This window comes from Rhincodon typus, unplaced genomic scaffold, assembly GCF_021869965.1.
Source record: "Rhincodon typus isolate 14 unplaced genomic scaffold, sRhiTyp1.1 hic_rhity00002137, whole genome shotgun sequence".
In the NCBI taxonomy this organism is placed as follows: domain Eukaryota; kingdom Metazoa; phylum Chordata; class Chondrichthyes; order Orectolobiformes; family Rhincodontidae; genus Rhincodon; species Rhincodon typus.
The window spans coordinates 7789-25000 of NW_025967775.1; the positions used below are offsets into that span (position 1 = coordinate 7789).

At 40.9% G+C, this 17212-nt stretch overlaps 1 protein-coding gene across 1 annotated transcript; it reads left to right on the forward strand.

The window, feature by feature from the left end:
* The first annotated feature begins 6792 nt into the window (after positions 1-6792).
* LOC109915948 (inactive phospholipase C-like protein 2) lies at positions 6793-16871 on the forward strand. Its single transcript, XM_048592976.1, has 2 exons — positions 6793-9276; positions 16828-16871. Exons 1-2 carry the CDS (start codon positions 6841-6843, stop codon positions 16855-16857), a joined length of 2466 nt encoding a protein of 821 aa, XP_048448933.1. The 5' UTR covers positions 6793-6840; the 3' UTR covers positions 16858-16871.
* The last annotated feature ends 341 nt before the right edge of the window (positions 16872-17212 follow it).

Below are 17212 nucleotides of genomic sequence, written 5' to 3' on the forward strand. Positions count from 1 at the left end.
ACTTTTTGAAGTTAGTGCATCCAAGATATACGAAAAAGGAAAAAAAAAAGAAAAGCAAAGATGTACATGTACCCATAATATCTTGAAATCATTGGTAGACTTTTTTAGTTATATAGTGGCTGTTTTGAAGAAAAACGTATCAGCTAAGGTCCCATAGAAGTAGTGAGATAAGCGACCACTTATTCTGTTCTAGTGATGTTGATAAAGGAAAAATGCTGGCCAGGACTTCAGGAATATTCCCTTGCCCTTGTTCAAAAAGTCCACGTGACCTGTTTTATATATGTATATACAATATATATATCTGAACAGGCATACAGACCCGAGGATTAACGTCTCATCCAAAAGGCATTATGGCTAACAATGCAGCAATCCCACACTAATGAACTAAAGTATCATATCAGGTTATTAGCTCAAATGTTGCGTTAGGATTTGATCATTGCAGTTGTCTGGCATTAGTGGTGAAATGCTAAGATACTGAGCCAAGATGGCACTAGATATAGCTTTAAACGGGACATAGGAAAAGAAATACACTGGTATGGTGGAAGATGTTCCTTGAAATTGAGACAAAGTGGAATATGCAGGCAAACAGAGCTCTACTTTGTACTGGCAGTGTTGATGTGAGAGCACATGTTACTACCACCCAACTGTATCTTCATCTTGGAGAATATATAGTTCGCTTTCGAAGTTAAGGGAAAAAAATACTGAACTGATGTAAACAAAAGTACTCAGTGAGAAAGTGAGAATAACATAAATAGAAAGAATAACTCTTTTGTCTGTGCCAAACTTGAGTTCCTCAGTTCATCTTCATTCTTAGGATAATAGAATCTGTGTTTCATAGTTTACTGTTCCATAATTGCCCTTCGCTGGTGTAGAATTAAAGCCGCAGCAGTTGGAACTACTCCCAGAATAGACATGTTTCAGTGTTAGCTCTCAAATCTATTCACATTTGCTGTAGTTTCTCTTTTTGTCATGAAACAATATGAAGTTAAAGGACAAGTACTTAAATTGAAAGTGCTCAAATTATTGTCTTACGACACATTTTTTGCACTGTATATTCTGTAAAGTACCCACTCTCTACCCTGTGCAGGAACCAGTCATCACCAAAAGGTCATGCACAAATCGCATTATTATATATATTTTAGGCTTTCATGGCTGTGCAAGTTGTTCTAATACGTAAATTGAATGACTGGTTTTTCTGGAAAAAACCCATAGATCTGCAGATACTGGAAATCAGAAACAAAGACAGAAAAATTGTGGTCTGGCAGCGTCTGCGGAGAGAAAGCAGAGTTAATGTTTTGGGACCAGTGACCCTCTTCAGAATTGATATTAGCTGTGTAAAAGTTGGCATGTGTGCTGAAAATGGGGTGGGAGCAAGGGGGAGGAATAAATGATAGATGGAGATGGAGCCCAGAAAGAGAGAAACACAGTTAGGCAGACAAAGAAATGGGTAATGATCAGTCGGGGAGAATCAATAGCTGCTAATGGGGACCGTTAGTGGCTGACAATGGATTGTGTGTGATAGCACGCATGTGATGACAGGATCTGGTCTTGGGGGTTTCAAGTAAGGACATGGGAGAAGGTGGTCAGGCCCTAGAATTATTGAGTTCAATATTGAGTCCTGAAGGCTGCAGGGTACTTCCCCTGCCCATCCCTCCCCCCAGTTACGCCTATCTCTTTGTGGGGTACATGGAACATTCCCTGTTCTAGTCCTACTCAACTACCTCCCCACAACTCTTTCTCCAGTATATCAATGACATCATCAGTGCTGTTTCCCTCTCTCATCTGGAATCGAATTATCAATTTTACTTCCAATTTCCACCCTGCTCTCACCTTCACCTGGTCCATCTCTGACTCCTCTCTTCTCTTCCTCAACATCTGTTTCCATTTCTGGGTTGCTGGCCACCAATATCCAATACAAATCCACCAACTACCACAGTTACTTTGACTATACATCTTTACACCCTGCTTTCTGTAAAGACTCTGTTCCATTCTTTCAGTTTTTCAGTCCCCGTTGTATCTGTTCCAATGATGCTAGCTTCTACAATGGGGCCTCTGAAAAGTCCAACTTCTTTTCCAACCGAGGATTTGCCACCATCATGGTTGACAGGGCCCTCAGGCGTGTCCAACCCATCTCCCACATTTCAGCCCTCACCCCTCCTCTTCTCTCCCACAACAGCATAGGGTCCCCCTGGTCCTCACTTACCACTCTACCAACATCCACATCCAAAGATCATTTCCACCATTTCTGCTACCTCCAGCAGGATGCTACCACCAGACACATATTCCCCTCCCCTCCCTTGCCAGACTTCTATAGGAACGTTCCCCCCAGGACACCCTGTTCCATTTCTCTTCCACTCCAAATGCCTCCTCACATCCCCTCAGCACCGTCCCATGCAATCGTAGAATGTGAACACCTGCCTGTTTATTTCTTCTCTCCTAACTATCCAAGATCCCAGACACACCCTCCAGGCGAAGCAGCAAATTACCTGCGCCACTCAATCTAGTTTACTGTATTCACTGCTCACATATGGTCTGCTCTAAGGTGGGGAGACGAAACAAATAGTGGGAGATTCTTTTTTTTGCTTGTTTGTAGATGAAAGATCAAACAGTACTACAGTGGAGTTTTCCTTGTAAGCATGGTTTAATTTGTCTGTAGTGACTATAATCTAGGCTAACTGAAAGTGGTAATTGTCTAATTCTTTACTGTACTTTTGGTAATCCCAGAAGAATGAGCTTTACTTACAAAATCCACTGAGTGATTTATATAGAATATGCCTATCTTTATCTTGTCGCAAAATCAAATGAATAACATTGCAATTTTGTTGAATCAATTGATAATTTTATGAACCTTTGATAATTTTTGAAATTGTTCACTCCGGCAGCACCAGTTTTTCTATACCAATAATGCAAATTAGTTCTATAATTCAACATGTTCTGCAAATTGTTTAATAGGTTCTAGTTCTTACTCAAAGTTTTTCTGTAGCTTACTGTCTTAAACTGAGGACACGGAGTAAGACTGAAAATCAAGAAAACAAATAAAAATGATAAGAAACTCATTGCACTAGTTATTAATTTACTAGTTCTGAGGAATGGTCACCAGACCCGAAACGTTAACTCTGATTTTTCTTCACAGATGCTGCCAGACCTGCTGAGCTTTTCCAGCAACTTCTGTTTTTGTTTCTGATTTACAGCATCCGCAGTTCTTTCAGTTTTTATTAAATACATCAGGACAGTTGTGTCAACTTGCATCACCTGAAAGAAACAAACATTATTCAAATCGAAAATTTCTTCTCTGGCACAATGCATGCACTTCTCAATTAAATATTAATGTAATCCACTTTTGAGCATAAGCCACTTACTCATTCTTTTCTGTTGAAATTTACAGCAATAATTGAATGGTGCCTATGGAGTTTTGTGGAACTTACTGAGACATAACCTTGTTCACAGCATTGGAAATTATATCTATTTATCTTGTGACTTCTACTAGTACCACAGAGCTCTACTTGCTATTCTATTGCTATTTAATAATAAAAATAAAAGCAGCAGTTATATTTTTATTCTGGTAATATTTTTCACATTTAGTTCAATATGAACAAAAATAGTATTCTTGTTTGAGTGCATAGCGTGCTGGTGACAAATTGTGTGAAATTGTTTTTCCATAGAATCCCTACAGTGTGGAAACAGACCATTTGTCCCAACAAGTCCACATCAACTCTCCAAACAGCATCTCATCCAGACCCGTCCCAGCTCTGTAATCCTGCATTTTCCATGTCTAACCTACCTATACCCCTGAACACTATGGGCAATTTAGATGGTCAGTCCGCCTAACTTGCATGCCATCGGACTGTGGGAGGAAACTGGAGCAACCGGCGGAAACCCAGATGGACATGGGGAGAATGTGCAAACTCCCTGGCACTGTGAGGCAGCAGTGCTAACCACCGAGCCACTGTGCCACCACAAACGTTTGTTCTCAATGTGTAACTCTAGATATATACAGTGCAAGCTGCTGGAATAGGCAGCTGAATGTCGTGTCATAAGTAGGTACAAATCATGTCAATACCCAGGAACAAACACAGAAGTTTCTGGAAAAGCTCAGCAGGTTTGTCAACTTCTGTGTTTGTTCCTGATTTACAGCATCCGCAGTTCTTTCAGTTTTTATTCATATTAATACCCAGCCTTTAGTTTTTCTTCAAAACATTTATTCAACTATTAGAAGGTTGAGGAGCTCTTTTTCTGATCATACAGTGCTCTTTCTATTTAAATGAGAGGGAACAATAATTACAAGGTCCTTTTATAATTTGAATGTTATGAAATAGAAGTACAGTTGCCTCCAACTGTGCCGGGTATTATTGGTTTTCAGAAAAAAAAGGCGATGTTTATTCAAATCAGAAATCCTGAACCCAGTGAATAATGGACTTGGTAATTCAATTGAAAGAGTGAAAAGCACTTTAGGTTAATGTTCATATAGCTCTGATATTGATTCACTTTTCACATATTGGATTTAATACTCTAACGTGCCTCACCCAAATTTCCTAAATCAGTGTAACCTGTTTAAAATCAAAACATCAGTCAACAAATGTCCAGTTTTCGGATAACACCAATTTTTGGGTAATCGGGTTTGAGAGAGTGTACCTATATTTAAGATTCTTCAATACTATCCATTCAAAGTATTGTATTGGGCCACCAACATTCATTGATTTATTTTTTATTTTAAGAAGTAATTACCTGTATTTGATATTGTGCAGCCTCTAATTTTTAATGTTAACTTCTTTTTAATGAAAATGGTGGTCAGCATGGCTTCGTGAAGGGGAAATCATGCCTGATAAACTGAATACAATTCATTCTGAGGAGGTAACAAGCAGGCTAGATAAAGGAGAGCTAGTAGATGTAACTCATTTGGATTCCCAAAGGGCATTCAATGAATTACCACAGATAAGGCTACTTAATTACAAAACAGTCCATGGTGATAGGAGTAGTATTTTGGAAAAGATAGAGGATTAGCTTACTCATAGAAGGCAGAGACCTAAGATAAAGAGAGCATTTTCAACGTAGCAACCTGTAACTTGGGGAGTGCTACAGGGATCAATGTGGGGCCACAATTATTTACAATGTATAATTAATGACTTGGATGACAAAGTGAATATACTATCCCCACGTTAGTAGATGGTTGACGGAGAGATAGAGACGGGTTAAGTGAGTGGGCAAAAATGTGGCAGATGGAATATAATGTGGGAAAGTGTGATGTTATCCATGTTGGCAGGAAGAAGAGCTGAATACTTTTAAGTGGGGACACACTGCATAAATCTGCAGCACACATGAATTGTAAACAGCTAGCATCGAAGTTCTGTGGTAATAGAGAAGGCAAATGGACTACTGCCCTTGATTTCAAAGGTGGCACGGTGGCTCAGTAGTTAGCATTGCTGCCCCACAGCACCAGGAACCCGGGTTCAATTCCAGCCTTGGGCGACTGTCTGTGTGGAGTTTGCACATTCTCCCTGTGTATGCATGGGGTTTCCTCCTGGTGCTCCGGTTTCCTCCCACAGTCCAAAGATGTGCAGGCTAGGTGGATTGGCCATGCTAAATTTCCCATTGTGTTCAGGGATGTGTGGGTTAGTTGGGTTATAGGTGGATGGGTCTGGGTGGGATGCTGTGAGGGTCCACGTGGACATGTTGGGCCAAAGAGTTTGTTTCCACCTGTAGGGATTGTATGATTCTATGAACTGGAGTATGAAAATACAGAGGTCTTGCTAAACCTGTAAAGGTACTAGTCATACTACACCTGCAATACTGTGAATAGTTTTGGTCGTCTTATTTAAGGAGATATATACTGGCATTGAGGCAGTTCAGAGAACATACATTAGGTTGATCTGGAAGGATTTTCTTCTGAGGAGAGGTTGATTAGGTAGGGCTTGACATCATTGAAGTTTAGAAGAATGATTATTGAAATATACAAGATTCTTAGGGGACTTGACAGGGTGGATGCAGAGTGGTTGTTTCCCCTTATGGAAGAGTCTAGCACTAGAAGGCACAATCTCAAAGTAAGGGGCCACTCAGTTAGGACAGAGATAAGAAAGAATTTGTTCTTTCAAAGGTTAGCGAATCTGTGGAATTCTTTACCACAGAGGCCTGTGAAGGCTGGGTCATTAAGTTTATTCACTCCTAAGACTGACAGACTTTTAATCAGTTAGGGAATCAAGGATTATGGGGAAAAGGCTGGGAAGTGGAGTTGAGGATTATCAGGACAGCCATGATAGTATCTAATGACAGAACATATTCCATGAGCTGAGTGGCCTATTTCTGTTTCTTATGGTCTTATGATAATGTTTCCTTTGTTTGTCTTTCTGTGTGACCTTTTGGATTCTCCTTTAGGAAAGGGATCAAGCAAGTACTGCCAGTTTTTCACTTATGCTGCTCTGGACTGCTCACTGCTAGAACTCCTAGTGATTGGCATTTCTGCCTCTTCCTCAACATTGAGAATTACCCATCCTTTGCTTTACAATGCCCACAGTGATCCTATTGAGATCACAGATTGAAATAAGAGAAATGAGAATCAAGCCTACATCTCACCATTCTCAATGTGCAAAGTTACTCCGCTAAACTGATCATACTTGACATACTTTGGAGAAAAAAATGTGCTTACCTTTGTTGTTTGTAGTATCAGTTATGCCACAGTTCCACATGTTTGCTCCTTCCATCCATTCTCCAAACAAAGGGAACAGAAGTTTGCATGTGTTATCTCAGATATTGCACATAAGCATTTTTATTTATAGAACTCTTTCCTCTTTTCAGGATGGCACCAGACAACGAAAGGAGAGAAAGAAAACAGTCTCCTTCAGCAGCATGCCAACTGAAAAGAAGATCAGTAGTGCCAGTGATTGTATCAATTCAATGATTGAAGGCTCTGAACTTAAAAAAATTCGCTCAAATTCCAGAGTCTATCACCGCTATTTTCTTTTGGATGCAGATATGCAATCTCTTCGATGGGATCCTTCAAAGAAAGAATCAGATAAAGCAAAAATCGACATAACTTCAATCAAAGAAGTTCGAACAGGAAAAAATACAGAAATGTTTCGCACCAATGCTATTTATGATCATATTTCAGAAGACAGTGCATTTTCAATAATTTATGGAGAAAGCTATGAGACATTAGACCTTGTAGCTAATTCTGCAGATGTAGCAAATATTTGGGTTACAGGCCTACGGTATCTGATCTCCTATGGGAAACACACATTAGACATGATAGAGAGCAGTCACAATAACATGCGGACATCATGGCTTTCAAGTGTTTTTGCTGCAGCTGATACAAAAGGTGTAGGACATATACCATTTAACAAAGCTGTACAGCTTGTTAAGAATCTGAACTCGGGACTGAAAAATGCCAAAATCGAATTGAAGTTCAAAGAATTGCACAAAGCAAAAGAAAAAGTAGGAACTGATGTTATCAAAGAGGAACTTATAGAAGTTTATCATGAGCTTTGCACGAGACCAGAAATATATTTTTTGTTAGTCCAATTTTCAAGCAATAAAGAATTTCTAGATTCCAAGGACCTGATGATGTTTTTGGAAGCTGAGCAGGGAATGCCACATGTTACAGAACAAGTGAGCATGAACATCATTCAGAAATATGAGCCATCAAGAGAAGGACAGGAAAGAGGTTGGCTTTCCTTGGATGGTTTTACCAAGTACCTCATTTCACCTGAATGCCATATATTTGATCCAGAGCACAAGAAAGTTTGTCAGGACATGACACAACCAGTGTCTCATTATTACATAAATGCATCACATAACACCTACTTGATTGAGGATCAGTTCCAAGGCCCCTCAGATATCACAGGATATATTCGTGCTCTGAAAATGGGGTGTCGAAGTATTGAGGTGGATGCATGGGATGGTGCCGACAATGAACCAGTCATCTATACAGGTCATACTATGACATCACAGATTGTCTTCCGCCAGGTCATTGACGTAATTAACAAATATGCTTTTGTTGCATCGGAATACCCTTTGATTTTGTGTTTAGAAAATCACTGTTCATTAAAACAGCAGAAGGTGATGATTCAACATATGAAACAAACTTTTGGAGACAAACTGTACACAAAACCCCCCTCTGTTGATGACAGTTACCTACCTTCCCCTGAAGTCCTTAAGAAGAAAATTTTGCTAAAGGCAAAAAAACTGCCAGCAAATTTCACTGGCTCTGCAGGTGATATTACAGATGAAGATGAAGGTGCAGAAATGGCAAAAAGGGAGTCAAATGAGAATACAGACCAGCAGAACATAGTTCCAAACAGAAAATTTAAGCTTTGCAAAGAACTCTCAGACATGGTGACTCTTTGTAAATCTGTACTGTTTAAAGACTTTACAGACTCACTTCAAAATCAGAAATTTTGGGAATTCTGCTCATTCAATGAAGTAACTGCTACTAAACTTGCCAACGAATACCCAAAGGACTTTGTAAATTACAATAAGCGTTTCCTGGCCAGAATATATCCAAATCCAATGAGAATAGATTCAAGCAACATGAATCCTCAGGACTTTTGGAAATGTGGCTGCCAAGTAGTGGCAATGAATTACCAGACGCCTGGTCTAATGATGGACCTTAACATTGGTTGGTTCCGTCAGAATGGGAATTGTGGATACGTGCTTCGTCCTGCCATTATGAGAGAAGAAGTTTCTTATTTCAGTGCCAATACTAAAGATTCAGTGCCAGGTGTTTCTCCTCAACTCCTCCACATCAAAATCATTAGTGGCCAAAATTTTCCAAAGCCTAAAGGCTCAGGTTCTAAAGGTGATGTAGTAGATCCCTATGTGTATGTGGAGATCCACGGAATACCTGCAGACTGTGCTGAACAAAGAACTAAAACGGTTAACCAAAATGGAGAGAACCCCATTTTTGATGAGAGTTTTGAATTCCAGATTAACCTCCCCGAGTTGGCAATGGTGCGATTTGTGGTTCTCGATGATGACTACATTGGAGATGAGTTTATTGCTCAGTATACGATTCCTTTTGAATGCTTACAACCAGGATACAGACATGTGCCACTTCAGTCGCTGACGGGTGAAACTCTATCATATGCCTCATTATTCGTACATGTGGCAATCACTAACAGGAGAGGTGGAGGAAAACCTCACAAACGTGGCCTTTCTGTGAGAAAAGCTAAAAGGTCAAGAGAGTATGCTAGCATGAGAACAATCTTGATAAAATCTATAGATGAAATATTCAAGACTGTTGTTCAACAACTAAAGGAAGCAACTGATCTTCGAGAAAATGTGCAGGTACGGTTGTGCAAAATATGGTTTGTTTAGTCTACTATAATGTAATAGCAATTAGGGTGAATTGTTTTTGTTGGTTAATTTTAAGCTATGATAGTAATAAGATATTAACAAGAGCAACTTGCATTCACACAATGTTTTTAACATAGTAGAACATCCAAAAGGAGCATTATCAGGCAAAATTTGATGCTGAGCCACATAAGGAGATAAATAATAGAGATAATCAAAAGCTTTGTTAATCAGATTTTAAGGAATATCTTAAATAAGAGATGGGGCAGAGAGATTCTTGGATGAAATTCCAGAGCTTTGGGCCTTGGCAACTAAAGACACAAACACTGATGGTGGACTATTAAAAATCTGGAATACTCGAATGCCAGAATTGAATTAACTCTGATATATTGAAGGCTATAAGGTTGCAGGAGATTAGAGTGAGGGAGAATTGAGGCCTTTTGTAGTGTGGGCATTGAAAACAAGATTGAGAACTTTAAATGTGATGAGTGGCATAATTGGGAACCAAAGCAGACCAGGAAAAGGTAAATGGGAGTTGGTTAAAATGAAGGCACGAGCAGAGAAACCTCTGACGACTTCCAAATATTTCAAATATTTCAACATGGGAAGCCATCCAGGAATGTATCGGAGTGGTTAATTCCAGAGACATGGATGAAGGTTTCAATGGAAGGTGAGCTGAGATAGGGACAGACTCGGATGATGTTATTGAGGTGAAAGTGGACATTTGCTACAGAGAGGGGTGGAGTTAGCAGTAGGAGTAGTCATCCTGTTATTTAATTGGAGAAAATTTCTGCTCATCAAGAACTGCATGTCAGCATCTGACAAGTTAAAGACATAGAGGTGCCAGGAGATAGTGGAAGTGAGGTGAAGCTAGCCATCATCAGCACCTCGGTAGAAACTGATGCTATGCATTTAGATGACAGGGCAAATTTTACCCTGGAAGAACATATTGCTCCTCACCTATCTCGCCCCACGAAACAATCGGTCAACAACGCACTGAAAATGCACTAGGGACAGCCTTACTGAGGTGTGAATGTAGCTCTCATTTTCTTGGCTCGGGGAAGTCTCAGACCAATAAGATGTCGGGCAATCTGATTGGCCAGCAGCTGAATAGCCCCATCACTGCCAGGGCACAATAGTGGTCACTGTTGGGACTGCAATGAATCCTATGAAGAGTATAGTACATCATTACAAAAGACGTGGCTAAGGCATTTGCACCCATCTTCAGTCAGAAGAGAATGATCCATCCTCCTGAGGTCCCCTGCATCACAGATGTCAACCTTCATCCAATTTAATTAATTCCCTAGATTCAGGGAAGGTTCCAACGAACTGGAAAGTAGCAAACATAACCTTTCTATTCATGAAGAGAGGGAGGCTAAATTTGCAGATGACATAAAATGGTAGAGTACTTTGTGAAGAAGACGTAAAGAGTTTGCAGATGGATATAGATAGGTTGAGTGAGTGGTTAAAAGTCTGAAAGATGAAATATATTGTGGGAAAATGTGAAATTCTTCACTTTGGGAGGAAGAATGAAAATGCAGAGTAATGCTTAAATGGAGAATGACTTCAGAATTCCAAGACACATAGGGAACTAGGTGTTTTTCTGCAGTTGCCACAAAAAGTTAGTATGGAGGTTCAGCATGTAATTGAGAAGTTTAATGGGATGCTTTCCTTTATTAGGAGAGGAATCCAACATAAAAATGAGGATGTTAAACTTCAGTTATACAGGGTTTTATTGAGACCATCTTTCAAATACTTTGTGCAATCTTTGTCTTCTTAAGAAAGGATGTCAATGCATTGGAGGAGATTGACTAAACTGATACCTTAAATGAGTGGATTGTCTTCTAAGGATAGGTTGGACACGCTGGGGTTGTTTCTACTGGAGTTTACAAGCTTGTGAGTTGATGAATGAAGTGTGTAAGATCCCAAAAGGCGGATATTGAAAGGATGTTTCTCCTTGAGGGTGAGTCCAGAACTATGGGGTGCTGTTTCAAAATTAAGGGTCATCTTTGTAGCACAGAACTTGCTCTGGTACATAACTAAAAAAACAAATTGCCTACTGGAAGTTTCAGGGGACCAGATTTCTGTAATAATGTCTTCTGAAACTGAAACAGTTTGTGCTTTGCCTTTTCAGCTGATCTTGTGATTTTTATTTCAAATTTATATAGTTATTTTTCATTCGTATTTATAATTTCCACATCTCCCCTCTCCCATTTCTTTCTATCATAGCTTCCCTTTTAAAATTTGTTCAATATCACATCACAACAATGCATGATCATTACTTTATGCTTTCAATTTTAGAGAAATATGTTGCACATTTTTGATTTTCTCACAATAACATGGTTGAGAAGCAGTCATTACGAGTAATTTTTAAATAATATGGATGTTAAAAATATATTTCAGTATCAGATCATTAATGGCAATAGCATTATTATTAGATTATGCAACCAATTTTGATAATGGTAACCAAACTGCAAATCTCTTAATATTTTTAAACTTATACTTAAACTAATAAGAATATTCAGTAGAGTTTTTGTGTAACAGAGTTTCTCACTTTAGTTGCTTCACAGTCTCTGTAAGTGTTTGGCAGGAATGATTCACCTACAATATTTAAAAAGCATCTGTATGGGTATATGAATAGGAAGGGTTTAAAGGGATATGGGCCAAATGCTGGCAAATGGGACTAGATTAATTTAGGATATCGGGTCAGCATGGACGAGTTGGACTGAAAGGTCTGTTTCCAAGCTGTACAGCTTTATGACTCTATGACTCTATACTCTGTTACCTAATCAGGAAATTTGTAAAATTGGGTGGTGATATCTTTCCATTGCTCAATCCTGACAAGAAAAAACCTCGGTTCTCCTTGGTTCCTCACCTAACAATCCTACTATTGCTCAATTAACGAATTTTTTTTTATTCGTTCACGGGATGAGGGTGTCACTGGCTAGTGCCCATCTCTAATTGCCCAGAGGGTGGTTAAGAGTCAATCACATTACTGTCTGGAGTCACATGAAGGCCAGTCCAGGTAAGGATGGCAGATTCCTTCCCTAAAGGACATAAGTGAACCAGATTGTTTTCCAACAATCAGCAATGGATTCATGGTCATCATTCCATCTTCCATGGTGGAATTCAACCACCAGGACGTTACCTGGATCTCTGGATTAACAGTCCAGTAATAATAGCACTAGGCTGTCACCTCCCCACTACATACCACTTCCTGGTTGATGGAAACCAGCACCATTCTTAGACAATTAATGGAAGATTGAATGATATTGAGGTAGTTATTTTGCACAGATCATGCTTTTTATTTGCCTGTGCATCTTAGAAAAATATGGAGTACATTTTGTGAAGCCATTTATCAGAGTTCCTTTGAAGCTTCCTTTTAAAAGGATGTTGTGGATTATGAGATTTATTTATATTTCTTAGCTCATTACTTACAAATGAGCAGTGTTGGCAAGGATAATTCATTATTTGAAGGATTGAAAACAGAGAAATGCAGGTAATTCTGCTGATAACCTCATTTTGGCTAATCGAGCAAATTTTAGGTTAATGTCTGCATTACTTCTGTTCCTACATCTTATGGTCTTATATTCAGCAGAGTTAAAGGTTGAAGCAACCTGGCACAATAGCAATGAAAGCAGTCTTAATTGTACCGTTCAGTACAAGGTCAAGCGCAATAACCCATGATCAGTGCATGTTATCTGTAGCTCTGCCTCTTTATATTTTTGCTTGGCCAGTGTTAGTTGCTCTTGAAATGAGTGGCTTACAGAAGGTCAGATTTCCTTCCCTAAATAACAGTAGTGACCAGATAGGTTTTTATGATAACAAACATTACTGAGAATAGTTTTCAGTTTGCAAATTCATTAATTGAACTTAAGTTCCACCAGCTGCTGTGTTGGGATTTCAACTGTATCCCCAGAGTATTAGTCGAGACCTCTTGTCTTACAAGTCCAATGACGTCCCTCCTAATTTCACTCAGTGACCATTTTTGAGAATGTATTAACACAGAGCGTAGAATAAAAATTAAATGATTGAAAAAAATGATAATTAGGACATTAGGAGCATTCCTTATCTGTTTTCAAGTATATGCATGTTATCTTTAATATTTGATAAGATGAATATTAATTCTACAATCTACAGCAACAAGAGTTTCCCAACAAAGACCTCTGTAAGACAACAAAAATCTTGTGTATAGAGAAGTTGTCTGTACCGCACTCCTGTACTGGAATCGGGGCTGTGTACTGGCAACAAATGAGAGCGACAGAGGGGTTCCATTAACAATATCTTCATTGTATTCTCTGGATTCAGTGAAGGGACTGGCGAGCTAAAGCAAGTGTCCTTCTTGAAACCTGTTCCACAAGCAGTCAGGCCAATCCCCTGAGCATGGACGTCCAGTCCCTATACACCTGCATTCCCCATGCAGATGGCCTAAAGGCCCTCCGCTTCTTCCTGTCCCGCAGGCCCGACCAGTCCCCCTCCACTGACACCCTCATCCACTTAGCCGAACTCATCCTCACCCTCAACAACTTCTCTTTCAATTCCTCCCACTTCCTACAAAGTGGGTGGCCATAGGTACCCACATGGGCCCAAGCTATGCCTGCCTCTTTGGAGGATACGTGGAACAATCCCTCTTCTAAAGCTACACTGGCCCTATCCCCCACCTCTTCCTCCGTTACATTGATGACTGTATCGTTGCCACCTCGTTCTCCCATGAGGAGCTCGAACATTTCATCCACTTCACTAACACCTTCCACCCCAACCTTAAGTTCACCTGGACCATCTCTGATACCTCTCTGTCCTTCCTGGACCTCTCTGTCTCCATCTCTGGCATCCACCTGGAAACCGACATCCATTTCAAACCTACCGACTCCCACAACTACCTAGAATACACCTCCTCTCACCCACCTTCCTGCAAAAAGGCCATCCCCATTCACAATTCCTTCACCTCCGCCTCCCGAGATGAGGCATTCACTCCCGGACATCCCAGATGTCCTCATTTTTCAAGGACCGCAACTTCCCCTCCACAGTGGTCGAAAATGCCCTCGACCATGTCTCCCGCGTTTCCCGCAAATCATCCCTCACACCCCCTACCCGCAATAACAACCAAAACAGAATCCCCCTCGTCCTCACGTACCGCTCCACCAACCTCCGGATCCAACGCATCATCCTCCGACACTTCTGCCATCTGCTATCTGACCCCACTACCAAAGACATTTTTCCCTTCGGAGGGACCACTGTCTCCGTGACTCCCTTGTCCGCTGCACACTCCCCTGCAGCCCCACCACCCCCGGCACTTTTCCCTGCAACCGAAGCAAGTGCTACACCTGCCCCTACACCTCCCCCCTCACCCCCATCTCAGGCCCTAAGAAGACCTTCCACATCAAACAGATGTTCACCTGCACATCTGCTAATGTGGTATACTGTATCCGCTGTTCCCGTCGTGGCCTCCTCTACATCGGGGAAACCAAGCGGAGGCTTGGGGACAGCTTTGCGGAACACTTACGCTCAGTTCGCAACAAACAACTACACCTCCCAGTCGCGAACCATTTCAACTCCCCCTCCCACTCCTCAGACAACATGTCCATCCTGGGCCTCCTGCATTGCCACAATGATGCCAACCAAAAGCCGCAGGAACAGCATCTCATATTTCGCTTGGGAACCCTGCAGCCCAAGGGTATCAATGTGGACTTCACAAGCTTCAAAATCTCCCCTCTCCCGACCGCATCCCAAAACCAGCCCAGCTAGTCCCCGCCTCCCTAACCATTCCTCCCACTTCAAGCCCCACCCACATCTCCTGCTCACTAACCTCATCCCGCCTCCTTGACCTGTCCGTCCTCCCTGGACCGACCTATCCCCTCCCTAACTCCCCACCTACACTCACCTCTACTGGCTCCATCCCCGCCTCTGTGACCTGTCAGTCTCCTCTCCACCTATCTTCTCCTTTATCCATCTTCTATCCGCCTCCCCCTCTCTCCCTATTTATTTCAGAATCCCCTTCCCCTCCCCCATTTCTGAAGAAGGGTCTCGACCCGAAACGTCAGCTTTCCTGCTCCTCTGATGCTGCTTGGCCTGCTGTGTTCATCCAGCTCTACACCGTGTTATCTCAGATTCTCCAGCATCGGCAGTTCCTACTATCTCTCCCAAACCCCTGAGCAGTCAACTTCGATGAAACTGTACGCAGTGTCCAGATGGCGGAAAATCGCACCCCCTGGGCTCCCAGGTCCTGCTTCCTCAAGTCTGAAATGGCTGGTGCTTCAGCGGAGGATAAAGAAAGTGCTTCAAAAACTCTTTGAGCTCTCTTTGAAGTATGACAACATTGACATTAATGACTCAAAGGACCTTGCTCCAATCATTCAGAATAGCAACAACTTGTCCATCAACCTACATCAAACTTTTAGTCACAACGTCTTAATTATGAGGCAGAGCAGTGCCAGAAAGGGCAAGAACAGGTGGCAAATCTTGCGCTCTTGATCCAAATTCTGAGCGGGACAGCCTGCAATCTGTGAACAAAGATATGCAGGTCAAGAATCAGCCAATGCAGAAACAGAGACCTGTGGCTGAAACTTACAAACCCAAGTAAATGTCACCCTGAAGTTGAGGGTCAGCCTTTTTAAAATTCATCTGGACTATCAGAACAATCTGAATGACTCTTTCAAAAGTTGACATCTTGAGCTATGCAGTCCTCCATTAGTAGTCCTTTTGGACTTCCGAGTTTTCCTGGATAATTGTGTGACAGATTTCAATGACACCTGCAAAACAGAACGAGAGGACAACAAGCTTAAGAACATAAGAAATAAGAATGTAAGAGCGGGGGAGGCCACTTGGCCCCTCAATCCTGCTCTATCATTCAAGTCCACATTCCTGTATAAAAACCAAGAGAACTGCGGATGCTGTAAATCAGGAACAAAGACAAAGTTGCTTTTCCAGCAACTTTGTTTCTGTTCCACATTCCTATATGTCCCCCATAATCCCTCACTCGCTTGTTGATCAACCAATCTGTCCAGTTCAGTCTTGAGTATATTCAGTAACACAGTCTTCACTATAATGTGGAGTAGAGCATTCCAAAGACTAATGGTGCTCTGAAGAATTTGTTCCTCATCTCAGTCCTGGTACAAGATCTCTTAATTTGAAACTATGTCCCTTAGTTTGAGATTCCTTCATGAGAGGAAACATCCTGTCAGCATTGCATTAGGTTTTGGTTAGCAGCCCAGGTGAATAGTTATGAATTTATTTTTCTTTACTAAATGCATAGTAGATGATACCTGCTTTCTTACTAAAATAACAATAAGTAGAATTAAGACCAATTTGATCTCACAAATAAACACCATTTTATATATGATTTTCAAAAGTCTCCTCATTGTAAGTGATGCAGGTGTGAGAAGGGTGCAGTACCTTTTGGTGTAATTGAGCTAAAAATAGCCAACTTGGGATCAGTGATGACCTCCGGGAAATGAATCATCAACATCTAGACATGTCAGGTGGTAATATTGCTCCTCAAACTTCTCAGTCACTTTTTACAAAGAGCACCATATATTTTCTAATCAGCATGTTCAGAGACGTATTACACACCTCTAGAACAGTTGGATTTGAACCTGGGACTCCCAGTCCAGAGACACAAAGAACACCATAAATTTTCAGGTAAGGATGAACACTCATATCTCCTAATAAATTATCTCAGTTTCTGGCATTAATATTTTATACCTCTCCAATTAATGCGAGAAAACATTATTTACATAAGTATTCACGTTTTAATTAATATGAGCCTTTTTTAGTTTACCTTAGCTAATCAGATAAATGAGATTCAAAGCACTATAGATCTCGGCACATGTATAATTCGACCTTTGAAGCTTCAAAGAATCCTTCCAGAAATGGGAATCAACTTGTGTAGTAAATGGAATGAGGGCCATGTGGATCTCATTGACTATGCGAT